Source organism: Pholis gunnellus, assembly GCF_910591455.1.
Source record: "Pholis gunnellus genome assembly, chromosome: 14".
Taxonomy (NCBI): Eukaryota; Metazoa; Chordata; class Actinopteri; order Perciformes; family Pholidae; genus Pholis; species Pholis gunnellus.
This window is the reverse complement of record NC_136541.1, coordinates 9,760,472-9,784,444: the sequence shown is the minus strand read 5'-3', so window position 1 is coordinate 9,784,444 and position 23,973 is coordinate 9,760,472. Positions and strand designations below refer to the sequence as shown.

Here is a 23,973-nt window from a genome sequence, read left to right as displayed (position 1 = left end):
ATATGTCTTCTTTAATGGTTGGCGCAGGAGACTCAGCAACTCTATGCTTGTGTGTATATACTGTGTATATATATATATACACCAAAATTATATACAAAAAAATATCATGATCATATATATACATACTCACAATGTGTGTGTGTGTATTTTCTATTTGCACCTCATGGCCTTTACTTTGACATAGTTTACATTGAAGTATTACTTTTACTTAAGTAAAATACCCGAATACGTCTTCCAACACTGTTAAACGCTTAGTGTAGCCAACACATTTACAGGTAGGAATTTTATTTTGAAATATATAACCGGAAGCAGTGTATCCACATTTTGGTTGTCTTGTCGGTTCTCCTTATATTCTTCCCAATATTAACCCTTGTGGGAGGGATCCTCGAGTGTTGTCGCAACAACTACGGCAGACTACAGGCTGTACTTTCCGACTTGTGCCGTTTGAGTTAAGGCAGCGGAGGTTCCACACGAGGATACTCAAATATAGCCTTCCAAAAGGGGATTAAGTATGACGGATACTGACGGAGGGGCTCCACGGGACTGTACGTAAAGATGAGGATTCATCCGGTGAGTAACTGAATCTGTTTTCATGACATTTCACACGTCTGTTGTTGCTCTTAACGTTACAAACCCGCCATTGCAACCAACGGCAAGTGTTCCATGAAGTAAGCCCAAGTCAGTGCAGTATGTTTTTTTTAATGGTCTGTTTAGCTAGCGTAACGAAGCGGTGAGGGGCACCGAGAAAGGTGGCGTTATTACGGTAATACTATTTTACGTTCAATTACACAACACGTTAACGCGGCTTCAACGAGCTAATAAACATTCACTATAAACGCCAGCAGTGCGGCGGAAGGTAACGTACTCACAGTGACTGTGAGCAATGCGCTCGCGCTAACCGGAGGCGGAACGCTTTTCAAATAACCGTTAAAAAGTGTCTGTTAGCCACTAAAGCCCACCGAGTCAGCGGCGGTGTGAGTGGCCGTCAGAGCAGCACGTCGCTAACCGTCACTCTGCGCACGACTACCCGCCGAACCGTTGGAGCCATTTCTAGCTGCTCGATACATCCCAGCTGCCATACATACTGTGGTGTTATTTACCATTTTGTTCCATCGGCTTAGTGATGACTGTTTTGGAAACTTAACTTGTGGCCTTTTCGGTGTGGACGTTAAATTCAGCTAGCAGCCCCGGCTAATACAACTAACTCTTAAGTTATTAACTAAACCGGTGATTTTATAGCTGTTCAGAAATAACCTTCCACGTTTAATAACACAAAGTAGTTCCCCCTCCACGGGTTTACCTACCTGTGAGTAATATCACCCATCGTGAGGCTGTGTTTGGCCTGTAGGCAGCAGCCACATTGCCACTTTATGGTTGCATAATTGAAGCTAATGGTCATCTATCGTAGCTCTTGAGAGTTGGTTTGTTGGTCCCATCTTTTTTTTTTTTTTTGCATCTACCTCATCATTGTGTGTGTCATTGGCCTTTTTTCGAGTGGAGCTCTGGAGGTGGATTCATGAAGACCAGATGGGCCCACACCCCAGTGCCACCTTGAATAGTAATCACCAGTAAGGAATTAAAAAAAAAAATGAATTTGTCTTCTCTGAAGAGTAAGCCAGATCGGATGATATTAAAGCATCTGGAAAAGGCGTCCAAGCTGGGTGTAAAACACACACACAGGACATTTACTATATATATATTTAAAAATCTTTATCTCACTACACCCTCAATCAGTGATCAAACTCAGGGGGTTGATTGAGTGGACTGATCCAACAGGCTCCCCGTGTAGAGACCTCCTAGATGTAGGTTACTGTACGCTTTCACAAAGTATTACAAGTCTCTCCTCGATGGCAGCCCAACAGCCGGTCTCCTCTTGTGGTTGTTAAATGTAGATCAAAACATAAGGGAGAGAAGAAGAAGAAGATGATAATCGCATTTGACACTTGCTGTGAAGCAGAGCGTCTCTTTGTAACAGGAGGACAGCTACTCTCTTTATTTTTACCTCCTTCAAATCTCAACAGAGTTGCCGTTTCAACCTGTCTACTCAAAGAATTCTTCTTTTTTTAATTATTGAGGAGAGAGTGACCTTTTTTGGAGGGGTGCAAACCTGTGGCATGTTTTTCTTGAAATGTGTTTTCCTGTAATTTCTTAGATCCATAGCAACACTTTGGTGAATGGAATAACACACAACCTTACAGGAGGAGTTAGGACAACTCCCAGTCTACTCCTAGTCTGGGCTCTAAGCATTACATAATAATGTGTCACTCAGTCATGTGATCACGTTGTTAGAAAGTGATGTCAGTCCATTCTTAAAGAGAGGAAGTGATAATTTGAGGTTTCCTGTGTTCACCCCGAGTAGACGGCGTCTGTGTGCGGCATGGATCTAAAAAACTATGTTTATCCCGATGTGAGCTCGTAATCCTGGGAAGTTTGCAGCACCAGAACAAAAAAGAAAAGTATAAGAAGTCGGATTTCTTGGAGAAGTATTTACAGAGATGTATCACTTTTACAAGGAGAACCTACAAAAAAAGGGAGGGTTCAAACCTCCAGTGACTCATACAGCAGTTTTAGAATTATGTCTCTCACTAATAATTCTTTTCTTTATTGATTTAGTTTTTCTCATTTAATCACACAGTCTATAAACTGTCAGAAAGTAGTAGTAGACAGTAGTACTGTCACATGTTACATTTGAGAAGCTGAAACCAGAGAATATGTTTTGCCTGAAAGATTCCTGTAATAAATAGTAAATGATCTATTTAGCTGTTAGCAGATGTGTACAGCAAAAGAAAAATAACGTATAGCTACCGCCCTACATAAAATCCCACTCTGTGAAGTTTGGGGGCCCATTAGAATATAACTGATGTATGATTTTTTAAGGCTTATAATTGAAACAATTCTGAGCAAAATAAAAAGACCTTGTGCTTCCACTAATGCCACAAAAAGACTACGCTTCCCTCTCAAGTTCTGTCTGAAGGACGCCCGAGTGTTGTAAAATAAGGGGCTCATTGATGTCCCACATGCAGGTCTGCAGAGTCCTTAAACCTGGAAATGAGTCGTCATTTTTGCACCTTCAGGTCCCTCATTTCGAAGTCGATGCGTTCTTTAGAATATGAGTTTTCAGTCTGAGGATAGAAGTTTTTAATGTTTTGTTCTGCGATATAAAATATGTCGGTACACCTTGTGAAATATGCTTTTACGTGTCTTTAAAATAAAGGAAGTTGCTAACAAATGGCTAAATGAGACTACAAAATGTCATCACGCTGACTAGTCGGCCTTTACAGCCTCGCTGTGTTTACAACGTGTGTTTGTAGCCTAGCGTTAGCTTTTTACTAAACAATCCTGTTGGCTTTTTGTCGAGGGGACCAGTTGGGTTCTAACTTCCGTGGATGGCCTACGAGAACACGTCGTCCCTGCTGCTCTACACCACGATGCAGTAAATTTAAACAACAGTAGGCCTCCAAAGGTTACGCGTCAGGGCTGCATCACACCCTTCATCAAGGATTAATGCACCGCCGGTCATGATTAATCCCTTAGAAAGCCTCCTCATCACTCATTGTAGCACAATAAATAAACTTATGAGATGTATTTGCCCAATTACCAGGATGTTGACAGATTACTATATGTGACATAACAACAATAAATGGTGCACTTGAATGCTGTTTTCCTATGATTATTATTCAGGATTTTACTTCCTCTTCTTGCTGTGACCCATCAAAATGTATGCTGTGAAAAGATTCTACCTCCATAACAGAACATTTATGTCCTGAAAATGCTAATCCTCTTGCAGGAAGTGGATCTCCAAAAATAACGTTCGGCAATCAAAGGAAACGAAACCACGAAATGACCTAAAATAAGTATTATTCAAATAAACTCAACTCCAAAATGTAGTAACTTTCTATACATCTATATATCTATATTACATAACCAAAACGTCAATGCTTATTTGTTAGAGAATTCCACCTGATGTGTGAGGAAGTGAACGCAGGAAACGAGGAAACAGCAGCAGGAAACCTGAGTCTTGTTCCGACAGCGAGGACTTAATGAACCGCTGTAACGTCCTAGTTTGTCCGAGCTTTCTCGCTGTTTATGCTCTTGTCTTATTTAATTTGGCCGCCGTGCCGGGATGTCCAGTCAGGCGTGGTTCATCGTGTTAGTCGTCCGTTAGGCCGTTTCATTATTAGCATGTCTGGCTCACACTGGAGGCTGCAGCTCGGCTGTACTGGAAGAGGACCGACTGCAGCTCTGTTTAAAAATAGAGGAGCGACCCCGGTCCTGTTGTCAGTAAACGTTATGTGTGTTCTATACGTTTACACCGTTCTACAAAACGCCCTTATTTATGTTCAGCCCTTTTTCAGATATGATTTTACTGTCATTATTTTCACACATGCTGCTCTAGTGTGAGGACGTTTCTCTATTTGATACCATTTGGTCGGACAGAAGTAGTTTGATGTCCCCTTGGACTCTGGGAACACGTGATTGACTTTTTGTTTGTACTATTTCGTGACGTCTCAAAGACTAAACAACTGCTCGATCGACAAAAGCAATCAGCAGATTAATCGACAATGAAAATAGATGTTGGGCGTGGAGTCAAATGTTGTAGAACGAGCTCGTGAGGAAATGATGAAGGTTCGGTTGAACAAGTTAAGCAACGCTTATTCCAGTTTTGATTGTTAGTGGTTAAAGACTAAGAGGCCACAGTTATCTAAGGGCTCTTTGAGGCTGGACTCGGTCACAGCGGGGCTTTGAGCTAAACGCAGACGGTATGATGATGGAATACGTTCACTGTCTTATTTAAGTGTGTTAGCATGATTATTGAACACAAAGTACAGCTGTATTGGATCATTTCTATTTTGACCGCTTGATGAAAAGTCCGAGCTCCCGAGAGACCAGCAAGGCTAAAGATACTAAACCGTTTTACTGCAGCGTCACAGTTATGGGCTTTATGGACATTAGTTTGTCTTTGCTTTAGTCTTTAGAATAGTTTATTGCTCAATTAGAATAACCGTCTGGTGAGCTCGTTATTCTTGCATTACTTGAGGTAAACGTGTTATAGTTTTTGATGAGTCATCAGTTGAGTAGTTGGAGCATTATATTAATATCATGTCGCTGCAGGACCGATTTCCTTTTAGTCCTACAGACTCTGTGACTGACGCGCTCTCTCGTGCACATATGTCTCCTTTTTAAAGCATCTTCCCAAATTTACATGTCTAAAAATACAACTCCTTCACGCACTTTGACTCAAGATGCATTATTCAATGCCGCCTCTGCAGAGTAATTAAATCTTAATCAGGGACGGGCTCCTGTCCTCATGGAGGCGTGTGTGTGCGTGTTTGTTCGCGTGTGTGTGTGTTTTACTGTCCCACAGTCCACTGGAGCATTTCAGGCTCTTATGGTGCGGGATGATTTCAGAAGTCTTTCATTCAGTTGAAGTAAAAGGTGCTGAGTATCAGTAACAGTCTGGTGAGAATTTTTTATTTTCTAACCTTTTTTTTTTTAGATCAGGTAGATCCTGATGAACTAAAATGTCAATTTATTTGGGGCACCCTGGTGATAAACTGTATAAGGTGCTGGCTTTGAATTGCAACATCCCCGGTTTGTCCCATTTCTGTGCCCTCGTTTTCTGTTTTCTCTCTTCTATCAACTTGTTAATAAAGGCATAAAATGCCCCAAAACGTATTTTATTAGGCGAAGGTCTTGAATGGCTGCTTCTGTAAACAGGTTTCTATTTTTCAGAGGTATCTCTATATATTACCACCTAGTACCAAAATGTAGTGTATATAGTACCACCTGCTACCAAAACCACTTAGAATTTCTAAAATTCTAATTATGTGTGTATTAATCATTGTGTTGAGCCACTTAGCATTGTTAAATGCTGACAAATACAAAATAATTCGGGTTATTGACTCAAATCAGAAAGATTTCTTTGAATTGTTATTACAAAAACCCTACCGACCGGAGTGAGTTGAATTGCACAGATTAGAAAAATAATAATAATAATTTTCCAATCTTTCCTCACAGGTGTAGAAGGGTTTCATTCATTGAATGTAGGTGAAATCACTCTATCGTGCAGTAGAGTAGATAAAGTGATCATATGAAATATTTATTAAAATGTCAGTTTGTATTTGAGCGTTGACGTCATTATTGTGCTAATCTGAGTCATCATACTCCATCTGGACTGAGCTTCCTTAAAGGTTTGTAACATGCTCTATTTAAAGCGGCGTCACTTTGTTTCATTCACTAATGATTATCTATTTTGTCAATATTCTTAATTTAAAGTAGCCTTTTTGTAGTCGGTGCAATTTGTTTTTTGGGGGTTTATTTGGCTCTGATCACAGTGTTTCCTTCAGCCTCGGTCCCTAGTGTGGCAGGAATGGTTTGACCCGCGGTACTCATCACACTTCCTCCTGTCCTGTGCCTTCACTGTTTTCTGCTGACGTCATGTCAACGCGTGCACCTTAAACAAAGCGGAAAATGTGTCGACTCGGCTCCTTTCTCCGAAGCCTTCGCTCTGCGGAATATCTGGTCTCCAGTGTAATCCCTGGTCGCTCTTGTCCTTATGAGAATGACCCTGAAGTTCAGATGGGCTGTGACTCATTTGCAGCCCTACGCACAAACACACACACACACACCCTCTTTCCAAGGTCTTCTCATCAGCAAGGACAGATTGGGCAGGTTATCTGAACAATGATTCAGGCTTCAGCTGTTTTCCATTCATGACTCTGATTGCCTTGTCGAGCGTGGATGGGTAACGGGCTCACTATGTATGATAATGTGCTGTACATACAATTAGCTGGATGTACTGTATGATCAAATGAAGCACGGTGTTGTTCAGAAGAGTCCCGCACTTCATTCATCATCATCATCAGCGTGATGGTGAGACGCTGTCTGATGTGATGTCTTTTCTTTATCTCAACATGAACGTGTACCATATGCTTGGAAATAGGGCTGCAACTAATGAATATTTTCATCTATTAATATTTGTTTCATTTATCAATTGTGAGGTTTGACATTGTAATGATTTGTGAAGGCAGGATTTTTATTTCCCAGGACTTCAGGTTTTACCCAATAAAACTCCGATGTTTAATATGAACACTTTTAACTCGCACAGGAAGTGAAATATTTAGCACAGAGCAAGCCCTTAGCAGGCTTTATTTCTCTATGATTTAAAGTTAATATACTGTAACCTCACTCACTCATTGTGCCGCCCTGTATTGTAACTAGCAGCGTGCTTTGCCCCACCGGTGTGGAAGCAGCTCTGTCACTGATCTCGGTCTCCCTTCATGTCTAAGGTGTGGGCGCTGGGCGCTGGCCAGACTGGGTGAAGTGAGAACTGAGAGGGAGACCTGCTGAGACACAATCAACACCTGGGACTGCTGGGGAGGACCTCTGTGCAGGTGAGTCTCACGGAGACGGGAACATTATTATGTAATGTAAAGGAACAAAACATATCATTCAAACTAAGATACGTACTATGTAGGCTGGATCTTAATGTCTACAAAATCATATCCTTTTTCCTTTTCCTAACCAGAATTGGATGAGTTTGTACCCTGCATGTCACCTTGTCCCGATATTCCAGGTCATATAATTTACTCCATATTCTTCTTAATCAATCTATCGCTGTGGCCCAGATCACAAAAGAGAGCAGTGACGTGGGAGTGAAATGAGAAGTGAGAACGAACAGTAGTCAGAGGGGATGTTTCCACTTAAATCATAATAAAGTGAGATATGAAAAAGGAGATATGATACAGGCCGCAGGGGGCATATGCAGACAGTATGGAAATGTGAACTAGGTTTTAATAACACGTCTTTGTGTGACTAGGTTCACGCGGCCGTCGGCAGGGTGGAGCTTCCTGACCCATGGAGAATTACTTCCAGGCCGAGGCCTTTAACCTGGATAAGGTGCTGGACGAGTTTGAGCAGAACGAAGGTGAGACAATCTTTAAAAGAAAATTTGATGTGGAGACGAACAATGAGTCACTGTGCTTGAGAATCGACAAATGGGACGAGGTGTATCTGTGGGATTGAATTGTCACAGAAGTTGTGGTCAGGTTATGTAAGCCAAGAGCAAATCATCACTGTCTGACGATCGGCCACCACCCAATGAGTGTGAGGAACATCTACAGTTGGTGATTGAGGGTGTGCAGAGCGGGAATAGGACTAATTGGATTATCAATTTCCCTTTGGGCTTGTGTGAAACTGTGTAATTGGTGCAAGACAATAGCCTCTTTTTTTTTCTTCTTCACACTTAATGCTCACAATAAGTAAAAGGATTTGTGTTAGGGCCTTTTTGAAAAAGTGCTTTCACAGAGTTTATTTATGGTTATCGTAGAGTAAACACACATTACTGAGCTGTGTATCTGCAGACTCGCAGCCTTTTTTCCTTCTGGATTTATGGCTGACGATGACCCCAGAAAAATCCCAGTCTTCCACACGCAGCATATTTTTTTTTTTGATGGCCCTGTGAGCTCAGTGTGTGTTTTGGCTGTGAGTGATTATCTGTGTGTCCTCTGCCAGAGATCCAGCTTGGCAGATTAACTCTGTGTGACTGAATGAACCTGCTTCAGCACATACTAGAACAGCTTAGCATAAATTCCAGCGGAGGGAGGAGAGCGCCATACAGTAGCTGACATCACTGTGTGAGAAGGTCCTTTTTGAATATATATATATGAAGAGTTTCCGCTTGTGTTACACAGCATTCATGTGTCAATGGCTCCCGGGGGTGACCGAGTCGTTTGGCCCACTTTCAGAATTTCCCAATCCATCCACACACACACTAATTTCCTATTCCATGCCAACCTCATTTCTTAATGTGTCCCCTGGTTTCTTCCATTTTTAGCTCTTTCGATCACCTGGGAGTGTGTATCTTAGTATTAGTTGTCTTTAGCACTTCATTTGTAAGTAAGTAATGGTCTGTTTTCCTCTCTTCTGTCTCTGCCAGATGAGACGGACAACCCCATTCTTTCGGATGCGAAGTGGACCCAGATCCTGGCCCCGCCGGCCCACCTGCTCTCTCTGAACCCGGCCCTGGCCCACGCAGACCTCAGCCCGCAGGAGAGTCCGCTACCGTTCAAAACTCTCCCCGACTCTTTGTCGGGGGTCGACCCGAAAAGACACCCCGGTCCCGAACCTCCGTCCTGGGTGGAGGAGAGGCCGGCAGACGGCCACAGCCCGCCGCTACTCCAGCCCAACATCGGCAAACTGGTGGGCACGGACGACCTCTCGCCGCCCCCTGTGACGGCCGCTACTGCTGTGGAGAATGGCTGCCCGGCAAGCCCACAACTGGATGGGCTCAGCAAGGAGACACATTCTCCTCCGGACAAACCGCCTGGTGCTTCTGACCAGGAGGAGAGAGCGGCTTCAGCAGCAGCAGCAGCAGGAGGAGGAGCCTCCACTGTCAATCACACTCACTTTACCTTTGAGGTGGCATTAGGACACGAAGATGAAACTCTGTCTCTGAAAATTCATCCACATGTGCCACCAACGACACCAAATGGGGAAGATGTCACAGAGGGGGCCAGTGCTGCTGTTTTACAGGACAATTATAGAGAAAAACAAACTGTACACTTAAAAGAGGAGATGGTAGAAAGCCTCTCGAATGGGGGGAGAGATGTTCAGGTTGGTTGTGAGGTGGAGGTGAATGGTTTATCTCTTCCTGACTGGGTCGGAGTGGAGGAGATAGAGAGGAGATGTGGTGCAGAGGGACAGATGGAACAACTCCTCAAGATATCAAGCCTTCCCAATGGTTTGGAGCAGGAGAGCAGTAACCATTCCAAACTTAAGGAGACGGAGGAAGATGAGGAAGAGGGTTTTTCTCCCTCTCCCGTCCCCTCGAAAGAGGACTCTGTCACTGAGGAGAAAGAAATGGAGGAAAGCAAGCAAGAGAGCAGCGATGGAGGAGCAGTGGGGTCGGGTGGCGTTCAGCCAAAACTCCACAACAACCGGCTGCAGCCGGTCAGTGTTCCGTACGGAGGGGCACGACCGAAGCAGCCGGTCAGCCTCAAGCTCCAGATCCCACAGCCGCTGTCGGGCCAGGTCCAAAATCAGCTCGGCCCGTCCGCCGCCAGCCGGAACAAGAACCAGGAGAACCAGTGTCGGAGAAGCACGCCCTCCGAAGCCACGCCCAACGGGACTGATCAGAGCGCAGTCGGGGTGAACGGCGACGGCGTTGTCCACTGCCCTCCCCCGATGCCCTCGGAGAGCCCAGACAATGATCTCCAAGCAGGCCAACAGGGCACTTTGTGCAGGAGACCCGTCAGCTCCCTGGGGGAGGTGGCCCCTGTGTGGGTGCCTGACTCCCAGGCTCCCGTCTGTATGAAATGTGACGTCAAGTTCACCTTCACCAAGAGGAGGCACCACTGCAGGGCCTGCGGAAAGGTCAGTGGAGGGCTTTTTATTCGAACGTCTAGAAAAAAACTCTGTGGCACACTTTCAACAAAGCAACCAGCAACCGGGCATTTCTAGGCTAATTCTCTTGTTCGGCCATTTATGGGTTGCGTATTTATAATTCCATAATAATTAGACAATGTGCTGACACTCACGAGCAGCTACACTTACACAAATGATCTTATATCTAAAGCATCAGATGAAAGGCTCCCTCAGAATAACACAGACTCCATTTTGCACATTTTAAACCGTCATCCAGAAATCCATGTATACATTTACTAACCATACAGTAGTCTGTACAGGTTAGTAGACCAGAATGCAGTGCATCCATGATATATTTATTGTCTTAAGATTAAAGTCCATTATACTATTATAGGGTTTTAGCTGACGCCTTCATCCTGGGTTTCTTATGACAAAAACATGTTGACATGTTAACTAATGGTTAATTTAAATATCCTTTAATCTTCATACTATTTTCTCCACCATTGTTTGGTCTATAAAATGTCAAAGATGAGGTCCTCCAATCACTTATTTCGTCCGACCAACGTATTTAGTGTAATGTGACAAAAAACAAAGCGGGACTTTCGCAAATTAATTGAGAAGTAAAATGTTTACTGATTAATCTTCTCTGGATAACTTCATTGTCTAATCTATCATACACACTCATCTGGAATCATTAAACCTGTAATGTTCGACAGTCATCATTTTGCAGTAAATCCTAAAATAAACTGTACATAAATAAAACACAACTGCAAACAGAACAAGATAAATAATTGCTTCTTTACAAAAGACAGAAATCATGCATGCAAGGAGAAAAACACGAGAAATTCATTTCAACTTTTAAAATGCATGATGGGTATACTACAAACGGAGTAAATCAAATGACGTACTTTGATAGATGAGTTCCTTTTTTTTAGGTTTTACCTTGCAGATGGTGTGCAGGTAGCTCTCTAGGATTATGGCCTCCCACGCATGCAGCGGGGGGGGGGGGGGGGGGGGGTCCGCACAGTGTCTTAAAGTGAAGATGCGGTCGCTGACACTGCACTGGAATATCTCCCAACAGCCACTTAATTTCCCAAGGTGGTAAACAAACGCACTCTCTGACACTTGAGCGGGGAGGAGCTGGCACTGCCGTAATACTGACGCCACCGCTGGGGCCGCAAACAACGGACGCAGCGGGATCCTCTGTGCACCCGCCGCCAGACTGGTAGAGCCACAAACCAGTGTATGATGGTGCTGTTAGGATCTGAATGTGACTGGATAACGATGTGTAACGAGGTGCAATAAATGAAAAGTGCCCCGTGCACAGCTGCAGCTCATTGAAGTCCTGGCAGAGTACAGGAAATCAATAGCTATAAAATGTTACATTTGCAGCACACTCGCAGTACATCCAGACTGATTTTCATTTCTTCACCTTTTTAAAAAAAAAAAGAACTTCTCACAGTGTGCTCACCCTATTGTAGGAATGTGGTACAAATGTATTTCTTTGTGTTTTTCAGGTTTTCTGTGCGACGTGCTGCAGCCTGAAGTGCCGGCTCGTGTACATGGACAGGAAGGAGGCTCGCGTCTGTGTCACCTGTCATTCTGCTCTGACGAGTGGTGAGTAGAAAGTTACGTCTGTCAAACTTGTATGTTGCATCTTTAAGTACACTTTTTTTATATATATAAATGCAACCGAAGATGCTGCTCAATTTAAATTAAGAAAGTAGAAAAGGGTTTAAATAAGGGCCCACATCAGTACTTCTTTGCTCCCTAAGTTAAAAACAATACTTAAAAAGGTTAATCTCTAGATTCATCTGAACTATAGTAAAGCTCAACTACAGTATGACCGGCTGTTCAGCATTCTTTCTCTTGACAGAAATAAATGATTTTCTATAGGAAAGCTCAGCAGTGTTCTGATTGTAGCATAAATGTGGAGTGTAATACTGTATGTAGTATGGCAATGGGGCAAAGCTACTGTGTAAATAGTCCTTTTTCACAGCAGACATTGTGTGTAATAGCAGAACAAGGACAGGTGTAATTCATAACATTAATTAGCTGGAATGGCTTACTGGGCCACGTATTGGAACAAAGCCCTCGTTAATGATATTAGACACACCTGTGCTTGTCATACCATGAAAACTCCAATTGTCTGCTGAAGAAAGAAGTCTTTGTCTTAACAGATAACAGTGTTTTCTGTCTCTGTCAGCTCAATCGTGGGAGACGCCGGCCACTGGAAGCAACCAGAGTCCGAACCCAAACAACCCAGCGGAGTACTGCTCCACCATCCCCCCCCTGCAGCAGGCCCAGGCCTCTGGGGTGCTCAGCTCCCCTCCTCCCACCGTCATGGTGCCTGTTGGAGTCCTGAAACAGGCTGGCAACGAGGGTACAACCTTTACCGAGAATAAAAAAATGCTCTTAGCGATTTATTTTTCACCTTTTTACAGTGTCATTCTGTCCTCTCTTTTGCTTGCGTACAGTTTTTATCTACATAACCTTATATGGTGTTTCACTGTGGTTCTCTCACCGTTTTAGGTACCCTCACACGGGAGCAGAGGAGGGTGTGGTTTGCTGATGGGGTGCTACCCAACGGAGATACAGCAGAGTCCCCCAAACCCCCAACCTCCAGCTCAGCCCCCTCGCAGTCGCTGGCTATCTCCACGTATTCAAACAAATCCTCCACTTCTGAATCCTCAGAGGTAGGCTCGGCACGAAAGAACATTCAGCCACAGCTAATGCTATTAGGAGAGCTTGTTACGGTCGTATTAGCTACTCTGAAGCCACAAAGAACTCCTTTCTGTGGGATTCTTGGTGGTTTGCTGGCTGGATCACAGACTGCAGTGAGTTTAAAGGAAACATTCCTTGTTCGCTTAATCAGAATTAGAAAACCCAGTAGACCGAAACGCTTAAAGGAAATACGTCCACGTTTGTCTCACAACGAATAACAGAGCAGCGAGTTGAATATGGTGGTTTCAGTGGCCGTGCTGCTTGTACACTCATTGGACTTGAATGCCACCACTCAGGATGATTCATGGCCTGTTGAACAGAATCATTGTTGAAGCTTTTAAATGGCTTCATCTCCGACGGCCAGATGATGCAATGCAAACACAACTTGGGTATAAAATCAGACTTTCACATACTGGCATGAACTCGGTAACTCATTTATTTGATTTTACTGCCAAAGCTTTCACTCACAGTGAAATGACTTCTATACTAATAACAGTGGCGTAGTGGGGAATCATTGATACACAGGGGCTCCTACTGTGCTTTTTATACAGTTTTCATGGTTTAGCAACTTATAATGTACCAAACAAAAGGGACTTGGGGAGTTTTCACAAGCCAAAATGTAGTCTGAATTTACACTAACTCTGGTGTGGCTCATTTGGGAAGTCCACAAAAATAATGAAAACAGTTGTATGACATCTTTTGTGGCTCCGGAGGAGCTTCTTAAATCTGAGAAAAGTCATTTTGGTCAGAAAATGAAACGGAAAGCTTAAGCTTGCATTACAAACCGGTTTCTTGGAGTATGAAAGAAGCTCATCAAACATGGAGGGTCCACCAAAACATGCTATCGATTTGTATCCAACCTTTCACTTGTCAGGTCAGGATGACTTTGGCCTCTGCTGTATTTATCTTGACCTTTTTTGTTGAGCTTAATTGTATTTTAACCATAAGAGATATGGCACCTACATGTATTTCACAGCCATGAAAACCCTCTCACTGTATGTTATGACCTACATCTCACCCTCCACCCCCCAGGCAGCCCACACCCCTGTTGCCCTGGTGGGCAGCCCCGTGGGCAGCTCCGTCAGTCTGATCCCGGAGGACGGGCTCCCTCCCATCCTCATCTCCACCGGAGTCAAAGGAGGTACGGGAGGCCACATCACAGGTGCTTGCCCTCATCCTCACCATTCTGCTGCCTCCTCATTGCTCTGTCAGCTGCTGTGTTTGTGTTTGTGCTTCTTAAGTGTGTTTTACATGTGCTCTGTATCACGGCTCATGTTTCCACCACTCATTGCCAACAGGGGATGGGGCGGGGTTTGTTCATGGGAATGCAGTGATGATGTTATAATTTGGAGGGTCTCCGTCATCTAGGTCTGATCATCATCATTTCCTTCTCTTACCTCACATGGGACTCCTTTTATCATCCTCACTCCGCTCTCATCCTCGAGTTCTTCCTGTCTGTTTATCTAACTTTTACCTCGGCTCCTCCCCTCCACCCTGCCTCCACCCCGCCGGCAGACTATGCAGTGGAGGAGAGGCCGTCAGAGATCGTCCTCATGCAGCAGCTGGAGGAGGGAAGTCCGGACCCCCTGGTCTTCGTGCTCAACGCTAACCTGCTCGCCATGGTCAAGCTAGTAAACTGTGAGTATTTTAACAATGCCGGTCAAAACGTAAGGAGCAGTGTGTCAACTTGCCTTTTTAAAATTATCAATTTCATGATGGTCTAAGGAAAAGTGAAAACAAGCATTTTACTGTATACATTGTAATGTTTGCCTTATTAAGCTTTTGTTTGTGAATTACTTAGTAAAAAGTTTTCTGAGTAATTTGTTCATTTATTAGTGAATTCTGCTGAATAATCTGCTCTGCAACAGTGGTGAAGGATAGAATTACACAACGTTAAGTTGGCGCTCTTAATTCCCTATTAGCTCTCATGCCGTATGTAAAGTGCTTTGCTGGAAATTCATTTCTTCATCCATGTACTTAAGCAGGTATGAAACATTTTACATATAAGCTTTTTGAGCATTGCAAGAGGGAAGAACACTTCTTTAAAGACGGACTGGACATGAGTCCAGATCTTTCTCAGTTTTTATTGATGCAATGTTCTGCTCTTTGTTCAAGCAGGATCATTCTCATGTGACAGACTAGTCTTCTGTTTTTTCCACCCACAGATGTAAACAGGAAGTGTTGGTACGTGACGACTAAGGGCATGCATGCCGTCGGCCAGGCAGAGGTGGTCATTCTGCTCCAGTGTCTGCCTGACGAGAAGACCATCCCGAAAGACGTCTTCACCCACTTTGTTCAACTCTACCAGGAGGCCCTCAGCGGTAAGAACTCAACCAACAGCTCCACCGGGAGGCTCGCTGTGAAATCCGTCCACCTCCACCGTACGCGCCAGATAGCAGCTCATTAGTAGTTCTGTCAACAGGTGAGTCTACCTGTCAGGTGTTGCCCAGTGTAAAAAGAGCTAACCCCAAAGTAATGTAGAATAATGGGGAAAATGCTCATGCTCTACTTTTTTGTTCCGTAGAGACAAGTGCGTCTTGTCGTCCTCTATTTGGAAACGAGGTTACTGTCCTCTGTTGCTGAATTGAGTCTCTGCCTTTTTCATGAAAAATGGTGCAGACATTAGCATCCTGCTGTCAGGTCGCCTCCCCCCAGGCTTGACACCTCACCAACGCTTATCGTGCGTTTTTAAGCTCCGTATGCTGCGGTGCAAAATCGGCTAATATCGGGTGACTTTGATGGCTCTCTTCCCTCAGGCTGTTTCCTTTTTTTCATATTCACACTGGGGTAGTTTCAGGCTGGAGGAAGGGAGCCTTATTGTGTGAGTCATTTCTGATTTAACTCGCAGTCTGTCAGGTCTTGGGAAGAATCGCTGGCTTTAGCAAGTCCCAGCCACTGAGCTTTGTCATGACACTATTGCGTTACGTGGCCTCTAAAGAAAGCGATTCCTCCTGCAGATAAGTGGTAACATGAAGCCCTTCTGGTAATATGAGGCTGTAGGGCGATCAGGCAAGACACCTTTTTGTTCATTGATGTAGAACTCGAATCAGACTAAACAAGAGTATTTATACACACAGTTATCCCAGGTAAACACTAAGAGACACTGCCTTCTACATTTGCCTCCCTTTTCAGAAGATGACACTGGTTTGTCCCCTTTTTGTTTTTTGGGGGTTTTTTTCTCCCCTGCTTTTCATTTTTGTTCATTTTCGTAAGTTCCTTCCCTGTATTTTACACTTTCCCATCCCCAATCTCCTATATATCACTATACCTTTCTCACCCACTTCCCGGCTGTGCCTTCCCCCCTCCTCCTCGCATCTCCTTTATCACTAACCTCTCTCCCCTTCTTCCTCGTCTCCTAAAGGCAACGTGCTGAGCCACCTGAGTCACTCATTCTTCACGCAGAGCTTCCTGGGCAGTAAGGAGCACGGCGGTTTCCTCTACATCAGCCCCTCCTTCCAGTCGCTGCAGGACCTGCTGCTGCCCAACCCACCGTACCTCTTCGGCATCCTGATACAGAAGTGGGAGACGCCCTGGGCCAAGGTCTTCCCCATCCGCCTCATGCTGCGGCTGGGCGCAGAGTACCGATGTGAGTGCAGAGGCCCTCTGGGGCTCACACTGTACAGCAATAGTGATGGGGGATATAGTATATTTCAGTTATTTCAAAGTGTTTATATACAGTTTAAGTTGACATTCAATTTCAGTCCATTTGGTAGTTGTTCTGGAGCTTTCCATCATCTCACATGATTTTCATAAGCAGACAATTCTTTTCTCCAGTAGTCGTGGAAGTGTAGATGTTCATATTTATGGTCACATCAGTCTCCAGCTCAACAATATCTCCCCAAACGGCGTCCAAAAAAAAGGACGTGATGTCACATTTCTGATGTGGGCAAGTATTGCGCTACGTGCGAGTGTTTGATGGGTTCTTATGGTAAAATATTAAGATCCAGCTTGATCTAGAGAGCTTAGTATGTCAATTGTCAGATGAAGCCTGTAGACGTCAAACCCGGCCTGCTCTTATACATTTCTCGCAGCTTTTCCACATGGACCAGGAAGTCTTGTGAGGGGTTTTATCTCCACCAAATCCCCTTTCCTCACAGCCAGACCTGCTAGCACGGAGCGCCGCCTGGCTCTGCTAAGCCTCTTGCCTGCTTCCCAGCGAGCTTGGATGGAATACATTAACAAAGCCACATACAGTCGAGGCTCTTAAACACAAAATGCTCCCATCACCATGAAATTAATCCACCACACAAACGGTGTAGCTCTCTACGCCGGCACTCTCACCTTAAGCAGTGACCAGCAGGCGGTCGGGTTGCTCGTCGACGCACGGATCCCCGCTGAACTGCAGATTGAGGTCGAGATTTTTTTTTTTTTATTGCTAGTGAGATGGCGAGATCTTATTTCCAGCTGTTTTGCTGAGATAACGCTAAAAATAGTAATCTAAGGAGCTTTGGTTGCTGGAGAAAAAAAAGCAGCCTGTTTTTTCACTTGTGGATTAGGAATGTTCCTCCTAACTGCAGGCACAGTTCACTGTGTTTGATGTGTGTGTGTGTGTGTGTGTGTGTGTGTGTGTGTGTGTGTGTGTGTGTGTGTGTGTGTGTGTGTGTGTGTGTGGGGGGGGGGGGGGGGGGGGGGGGTGTTGTCTCTTTTAGGTCATTTGCATTTATGAGTGAACAGGATTGAAAACGCAGGAAACACAAGTTGCGTAGTTAATAAAAACCTGGAAACACCTACAAAAACATAACCAGAACAATGATTAATAATAAATCTAACTAATATATAATCAAAACATCCCTTTCTGTGAGCACATTTCTGTTACTTTTTCTAACCACGGTTTCCAAACCGACATCATGTTGCTGAGGAACTGAATGAGACACTTAATGAATGAAAAATAAGTAGCCTTGACATTAGAAATCAAAGATAACATGTTAGTAGTAATAAAGTTCTATTGTGGATTTATCTAAACTGAAACGTTTTGTGTTGCAGTTTATCCGTGTCCTCTGTTCAGTGTTCGCTTCAGAAAACCCCTCTTTGGAGAGACCGGTCACACCATCATGAATCTGCTCGCAGTACGTTGCTTTGTTTCTGTCATTGTTCCTTTTCAAGGTTGAAGATTTATCTGTCCGTCACAGACGTATAATTAAAAATACTGTCCTCACCTTTTTTTTTCTTTTGTCCCGGTCTCAGGACTTCCGTAACTACCAGTACACGCTACCGGTGGTGAAGGGTCTGGTTGTGGACATGGAGGTGAAGAAGACGAGTATTAAGGTCCCCAGTAATCGTTACAATGAGGTGAGTGCTTTGCATCTGGTTATCACTATGATGACATCACGTACCAGTTAAACAGACATCTGGTTCTTCTTTTACATAAAATTGACTAATTGTATTCATGATATGAATTTAGTTTTTACCCATATTGCCCACTGCTCTCTGCAGCCAACGAGTATTTAGCCACATAACCTTATGTTATTATGAGTAATAAACATAGAGTTGCAAATGTTAAAGGGATGCAGGGGAAGGGTCGAAGCATCGAAGGAGCCTCAGCAGAGTCCAAATAGAAGTGTCGTGAGACCTTTCACGTGGACTTGGTCCGGTCGTTTAGTTCTCACCAGAGTTTGATTGACAGCTTTCACACCTAAAACTGCAAACCTTCAACATCAAACATTTGTATTGTAGATATGGAGGGAACGGCTCTACTTTCTCATGTTGCACATTTGAGCTTTTTATTTCGTCCCCAAAGTCAAAGATAATTTTTTTCAAACCAAAAATGAAACCGCCACACAAATGACATCAGTGGAAGAGGCTCCTGTTAAGCTCCCCGATCATCCACACACACACACACACACACACACACACACACACACACACACACACACACACACACACACACACACACACACACACATGTTCGTACTGCGTAGGTGATGTGTGACACACTCTCCAGGGTCCCTGCAGCTGAACATTAGGCGTGGGCTGCCGACGTGTTATAACGCCGCTGCCTCCAAGGTGTGAATGAATGTTCGTGATACGCACAAAGCACCATTTGGCCGAGAAAAGAAAGATGGAGAGAGCGGTGCTGGTTGTAGCATTTGGCTGCTGACGCTGTAACAGATGGGAACCCAGTAATGTGAAGTGGGGACCGTTTCTCAACAGCTTGCAGGCGAGCCTTCAGCACAGCAAGTGGTTAAAGCCCTCCAGATTTTCCGTTTTATTTGTGATTTGCAAAGGACGGCTTCAGAGAGACGCCGAGGCAGGGGATTTAGCAGAATTATTATGTGGGATCTTTCAGCTATTGATACCCCCCCCCCCCCATGTCAATGTCAGTCTGTCATCTCTACGCCCATTTAACTCGATGACTTTACCCACAAGCCCACTGCAATAAGGATTAACCAGGCAGCCCGTATTAAGCACATTTTCCTCAGCTCACACTCCCAAAGGGCATCTTAATCAGACATGGATATCATTCGTCCTTGCAGCTGATGAAGGCGATGAACAAGTCCAACGAACACGTGCTGGCCATGGGGGCGTGTTTCAACGACCGGGCCGACTCCCACCTGGTGTGTGTCCAGAACGACGACGGGAACTACCAGACGCAGGCCATCAGCATCCATCACCAGCCTCGCAAAGGTGCTGACACAGAAACACATATTTCATCACGCGTCCTTTTATCTCTCAGCCAGTCTGGTTTTCATCCATCTTATTGCCTGAAAATCCTCCTCCTGGGTGTCTGCTGTTTTGTCTCCGGTCCTGTCTGATTGCGATTAGTTGTGTTTTAGGTTGTGATTATTTTTCCTCTTTGTATTTTCCCCTACAGTCACTGGAGCCTGCTTCTTCGTATTCAGTGGCGCTTTGAAAGCGTCGTCGGGCTTCTTGGCCAAAACCAGCATTGTGGAAGGTGAGAAATGTGACAGACGACATCTTGGCTGTAAAAATGCTGAAATATTGTTCTAGAATATTTGTATGAAGCTTCCTCACAAAGGTCTCGATACACACAAAGAATAAGAGCCGTGTTGCCACAAATTCATGATTAGAGCTGCAAATAAGGAGTTTAAGATATGAAGAAATAAACTTACAAACAAAGATTGTGCTATTCTCTGGGTGTATTATGCTGTTCTGGGAAATATTGCAAAGGATGCCAATAATTTATTCTATCATTTTAATTCATTTGCATCACTGTGCAGAAGCACATTTATTTGCCAGATATTTAATACACTGGAATACCCCCAATAAATACACATACACTATTCAAAATGACACATACTGTGATAGAAGATTGTATCCATATTTCCATATTTAACTTATTTGATTGTCAGTTATCTTTTATTTTTCAAATGTGTGTTGTCCATAACATTATTTATGATAATGATTTAAGCCCCTCACAGTTTCCTGAAGCTCAAGGATACAGTACAAAAACTCAAAGATAATAAATTTACAGCAAATCCTCACGTTGAAAGGCTCAAACCAGTGAATGTGACTGAAACATGACTTAAAGGGTTCTCCAGCCATATGCTGCTATCAAGTTTTTGGGTCTCACGAACGATGGACGAGGGGGAAACATGTGCAGCAGTGGTTTCCCCTTAAACGATTGTTTATGTAAATTGTTGGGTAATGTTCTGTCAGTCGGCTTACAGATATTCTATCTGTTTCAGCACTAATCAAGATGATGCATCGTGTCTTTTCTCCACCCTTAGATGGTGTGATGATCCAGATCACGGCGGAGACCATGGACTCTCTACGGCAAGCCCTGAGGGACATGAAGGACTTCAGCATCACATGCGGTAAAGCTGACCAGGAGGAGAACCAGGAGCTCGTCCACATCCAGTGGACGGAGGACGACCACGACTTCAACAAGGGGTAAGAAAAGATGGCGCCGCAAATAGTGGAGGCCTCCATTTTGTCTTGTTTTGTTGTTTGAAGTTTACCAAGTAAAAGCTGTTGGCCGATCACGCGTGCTCGTGTAAACAAAGCGGCCGACTCTACTTTCGCACTAAACCCGATTCTGATTGTGAGACTGGAACAGATTAGACCTGGTGAACAGACGAGGAGAGGGAGATGAAAGAGATGCTTTAATGTCACGGACAATTGAACTGATAGCCTCCCAACCGCTGCTTTTACTACTTAGCTATAAAAACTCATTATGCATGCTCGGGGAAGCCCTCTGGAGGAGAATCTCAGCCAAGTGGAATGATGTGGTTTGACGTGGCTTTGAGCTGGAGACCAACGCAATCAATTTTACAGCAGTCTTGATCAAATCTGCGAATGAAATGTGACTTTTCACTATTAGAGATAATTGAGGCCTTTCAGCAGATACTTTATCACTTCAGTGGGAGGATATTATCTGCACAGCAGCTGTTTTTAACCCGTAGTTCACCAGATCAGGAACGATGAATCCAGGTGTTAATGAAACGGGACGAGCTGGTTGGTTAAGCGAGTGAACCAATCACAAGACTCCTCTGATGATGTATTTGAATCCAGGACTTGTTTACAGTTTAGCATTCACACCAATGCTTTTGAATTTTTGTTGATTTATTAAATACGTTACAAGTACATTGGCATCCCACAAAAACACTACATTTATTGTTTAATTTTCGTGACATACTATACTGTGTCGTATGCTGAAACACTGTTGTTTTGTGTGTTCTGGTCATTTAGTGTCATTAGTCCCATTGATGGGAAGTCTATGGAGTCGATCATCAGTGTCAAGATCTTCCACGGCTCGGAGTTCAAAGCCAACGGCAAAGTCATCCGCTGGACAGAGGTACGCGGTTTACACTTGAACTCATCATTTCACTGAGTATAGTAAGAAAATAAAGCCACCACGCAAGTTAATGCTGTGTTGAGGTTTTATTCCCCAAACAATTCAGGTTTAAAGTAAAGTGTGATTATTGTTGGAGGGGTCGGTGTTTACGTGTTTTTATATTACGGTTTGTTTCTCAGGTGTTTTTCCTCCAGAGTGAAGATCAACCCAACGTCCTGAGCGACCCGGCCGACCACAGCCGGCTGACGGAGAACGTGGCGAGAGCCTTCTGCATGGCGCTGTGTCCGCACCTGAAGCTGCTGAAGGAGGACGGCATGGCCAAACTGGGACTGAGGGTCACACTGGACTCTGACCAGGTGGGACGGTTCAGATGTTACAGAGACGCTATCGTCTCGCTCATTCAAACTGTAAGAAAACTACAGGGACAATATCCAAGAGCAGCAATCGTTGGTGCTAAAAACTGTTTTTACATTGATTAGTCGATCGGCACAAAATGCAACTATTTCAATTAGGATAGTCGAGCAAGCACACGATCTAGACTGTAGCTCTTAACAGACTTCTGAAATGCGCTGTTCTCTGCGTCGTCATTGTCACAGGTGGGTTACCTGGCAGGAAGCAACGGCCAGCCTCTCCTGCCCCAGTACCTGAGCGACCTGGACAGCGCTCTGATCCCCGTCATCCACAGCGGGGCGTGTCAGCTGAGCGAGGGCCCGGTGGTCATAGAGCTGGTCTTCTACATCCTGGAGATCATCTCCTAGGAGTCCTTTTGGAGCTTCACCTCCAAAAACACCGTTTACTTTATGACGTCGTCTCCCTTCAACCGTTTGCACTTCAAGCCTGGGAAAAAAAACTAAAAACGTTGGCATGCCAGGCGGGAGGGGAGGGGGAGGGGGGGGGGGGGGTGTAGCGTTCCTCAAGTCAAACCTATGCATCCAACCGCCATCTGCTCTGCTCCAGGGTCCGCCTGGGGCCTGAGGGAGTTCCGAGCAGGACCATCTGTGTGTCCTGTGTACCTGAACGTCGCCTGACAGGTACTTCTGGTGTTCACTCGAGGTGCTCCGAGCAGGAATTGAACACCAGCGACATCACACTGTTCAACCCCAGTGTGGCGTTACAGTGCCTATAAAAAGAAACAACCCCCTGGAAAGTATTTCATGTTTTACCGTTTGTGCGTCATTGAGTTAGATTAGATGTGGAAAGAGCGTCTCTACTGATCTCTACAAAGTCTTAAGGAATTAGGAATATAAATCACTAAACATGTTTGCACAATAGGACACATCTAAATAATTTCACACCACAGTGACCTCCTGAAAAAAGTGAGGGAAAAGGAGTACAGTAAGATAGTCCAGAACTAAACGGCTTCGTACAACGGCCGGAACCGTCAACGGTGGAGGCGAATAGTTAAGCAATCAAGTGATCGGTGTAAAAAAAAAAAAAAGCCACTTCTGCTTTGATTCAATGTAGTAAAACGATAAAGCTTCCAGGGAGAATGAATACTTTTCATAGGTGTTGTATGTAGCTCACCCGTTACTCCAATGTAACTGTGGCAGTGTGTGGGGGGGGGGTCCTGAAGCGCTGAGCTCTCTGACCTCTGACCTCTGTGTAGCACGGATGCTCTTAAACAAGAGAGACTCGTATTCACACCGCTGAGTCTGGACCTTTTTTCTCTGACGTGACGTGACGTTAAAATGGAAATCGTCCAATCAAATCATCAGATGGGGAGATGGACTGTGTGGTGATGTAGGTGTTTTTGTTTTGTTTTGTTTTTTGCACCACGGTGCTCAGTGCCTGCAGCAGCGATTCATCAAGCGAAAAAAAAAAAGAGAACATTTAGCTTTACTCATCAATCACCAGATGCTTTAGTTGATGGATGAACCCGTTAACCTGCTGTACATATGTCTGTAGGCGTAGTGACTCCTCCTCCATTCTAACTCTGCGTCTGTAGCCTCCATAGACCCCAGATATAAAGACAGTATTACTGAAGCGACCGTCATGAACTGACGCTCTGTGAAATATTACAAAAGGCCTTTTTGTCCCGACTTAAAAAAAAAAGGTTCCAATGCTTTATTGATAAACTTGATCTGTACGTAAAGCTGAAGAGGGAAATCAGTCTTTAAATCTCATCAATC

General features: G+C 44.3%; 1 protein-coding gene across 1 annotated transcript; it reads left to right on the top strand.

Moving 5' to 3' along the window:
- Positions 1–422: 422 nt before the first annotated feature.
- Positions 423–22,711, top strand: zfyve9a (zinc finger, FYVE domain containing 9a). Its single transcript, XM_079172439.1, has 19 exons — positions 423–570; positions 7,290–7,394; positions 7,820–7,927; positions 8,939–10,374; positions 11,883–11,982; positions 12,572–12,748; positions 12,898–13,061; positions 14,122–14,251; positions 14,605–14,727; positions 15,255–15,410; positions 16,451–16,675; positions 18,073–18,155; positions 18,274–18,378; positions 19,563–19,713; positions 19,901–19,981; positions 20,778–20,940; positions 21,739–21,844; positions 22,024–22,200; positions 22,441–22,711. Exons 3-19 carry the CDS (start codon positions 7,858–7,860, stop codon positions 22,600–22,602), a joined length of 3,609 nt encoding a protein of 1,202 aa, XP_079028565.1. The 5' UTR covers positions 423–570; positions 7,290–7,394; positions 7,820–7,857; the 3' UTR covers positions 22,603–22,711.
- The last annotated feature ends 1,262 nt before the right edge of the window (positions 22,712–23,973 follow it).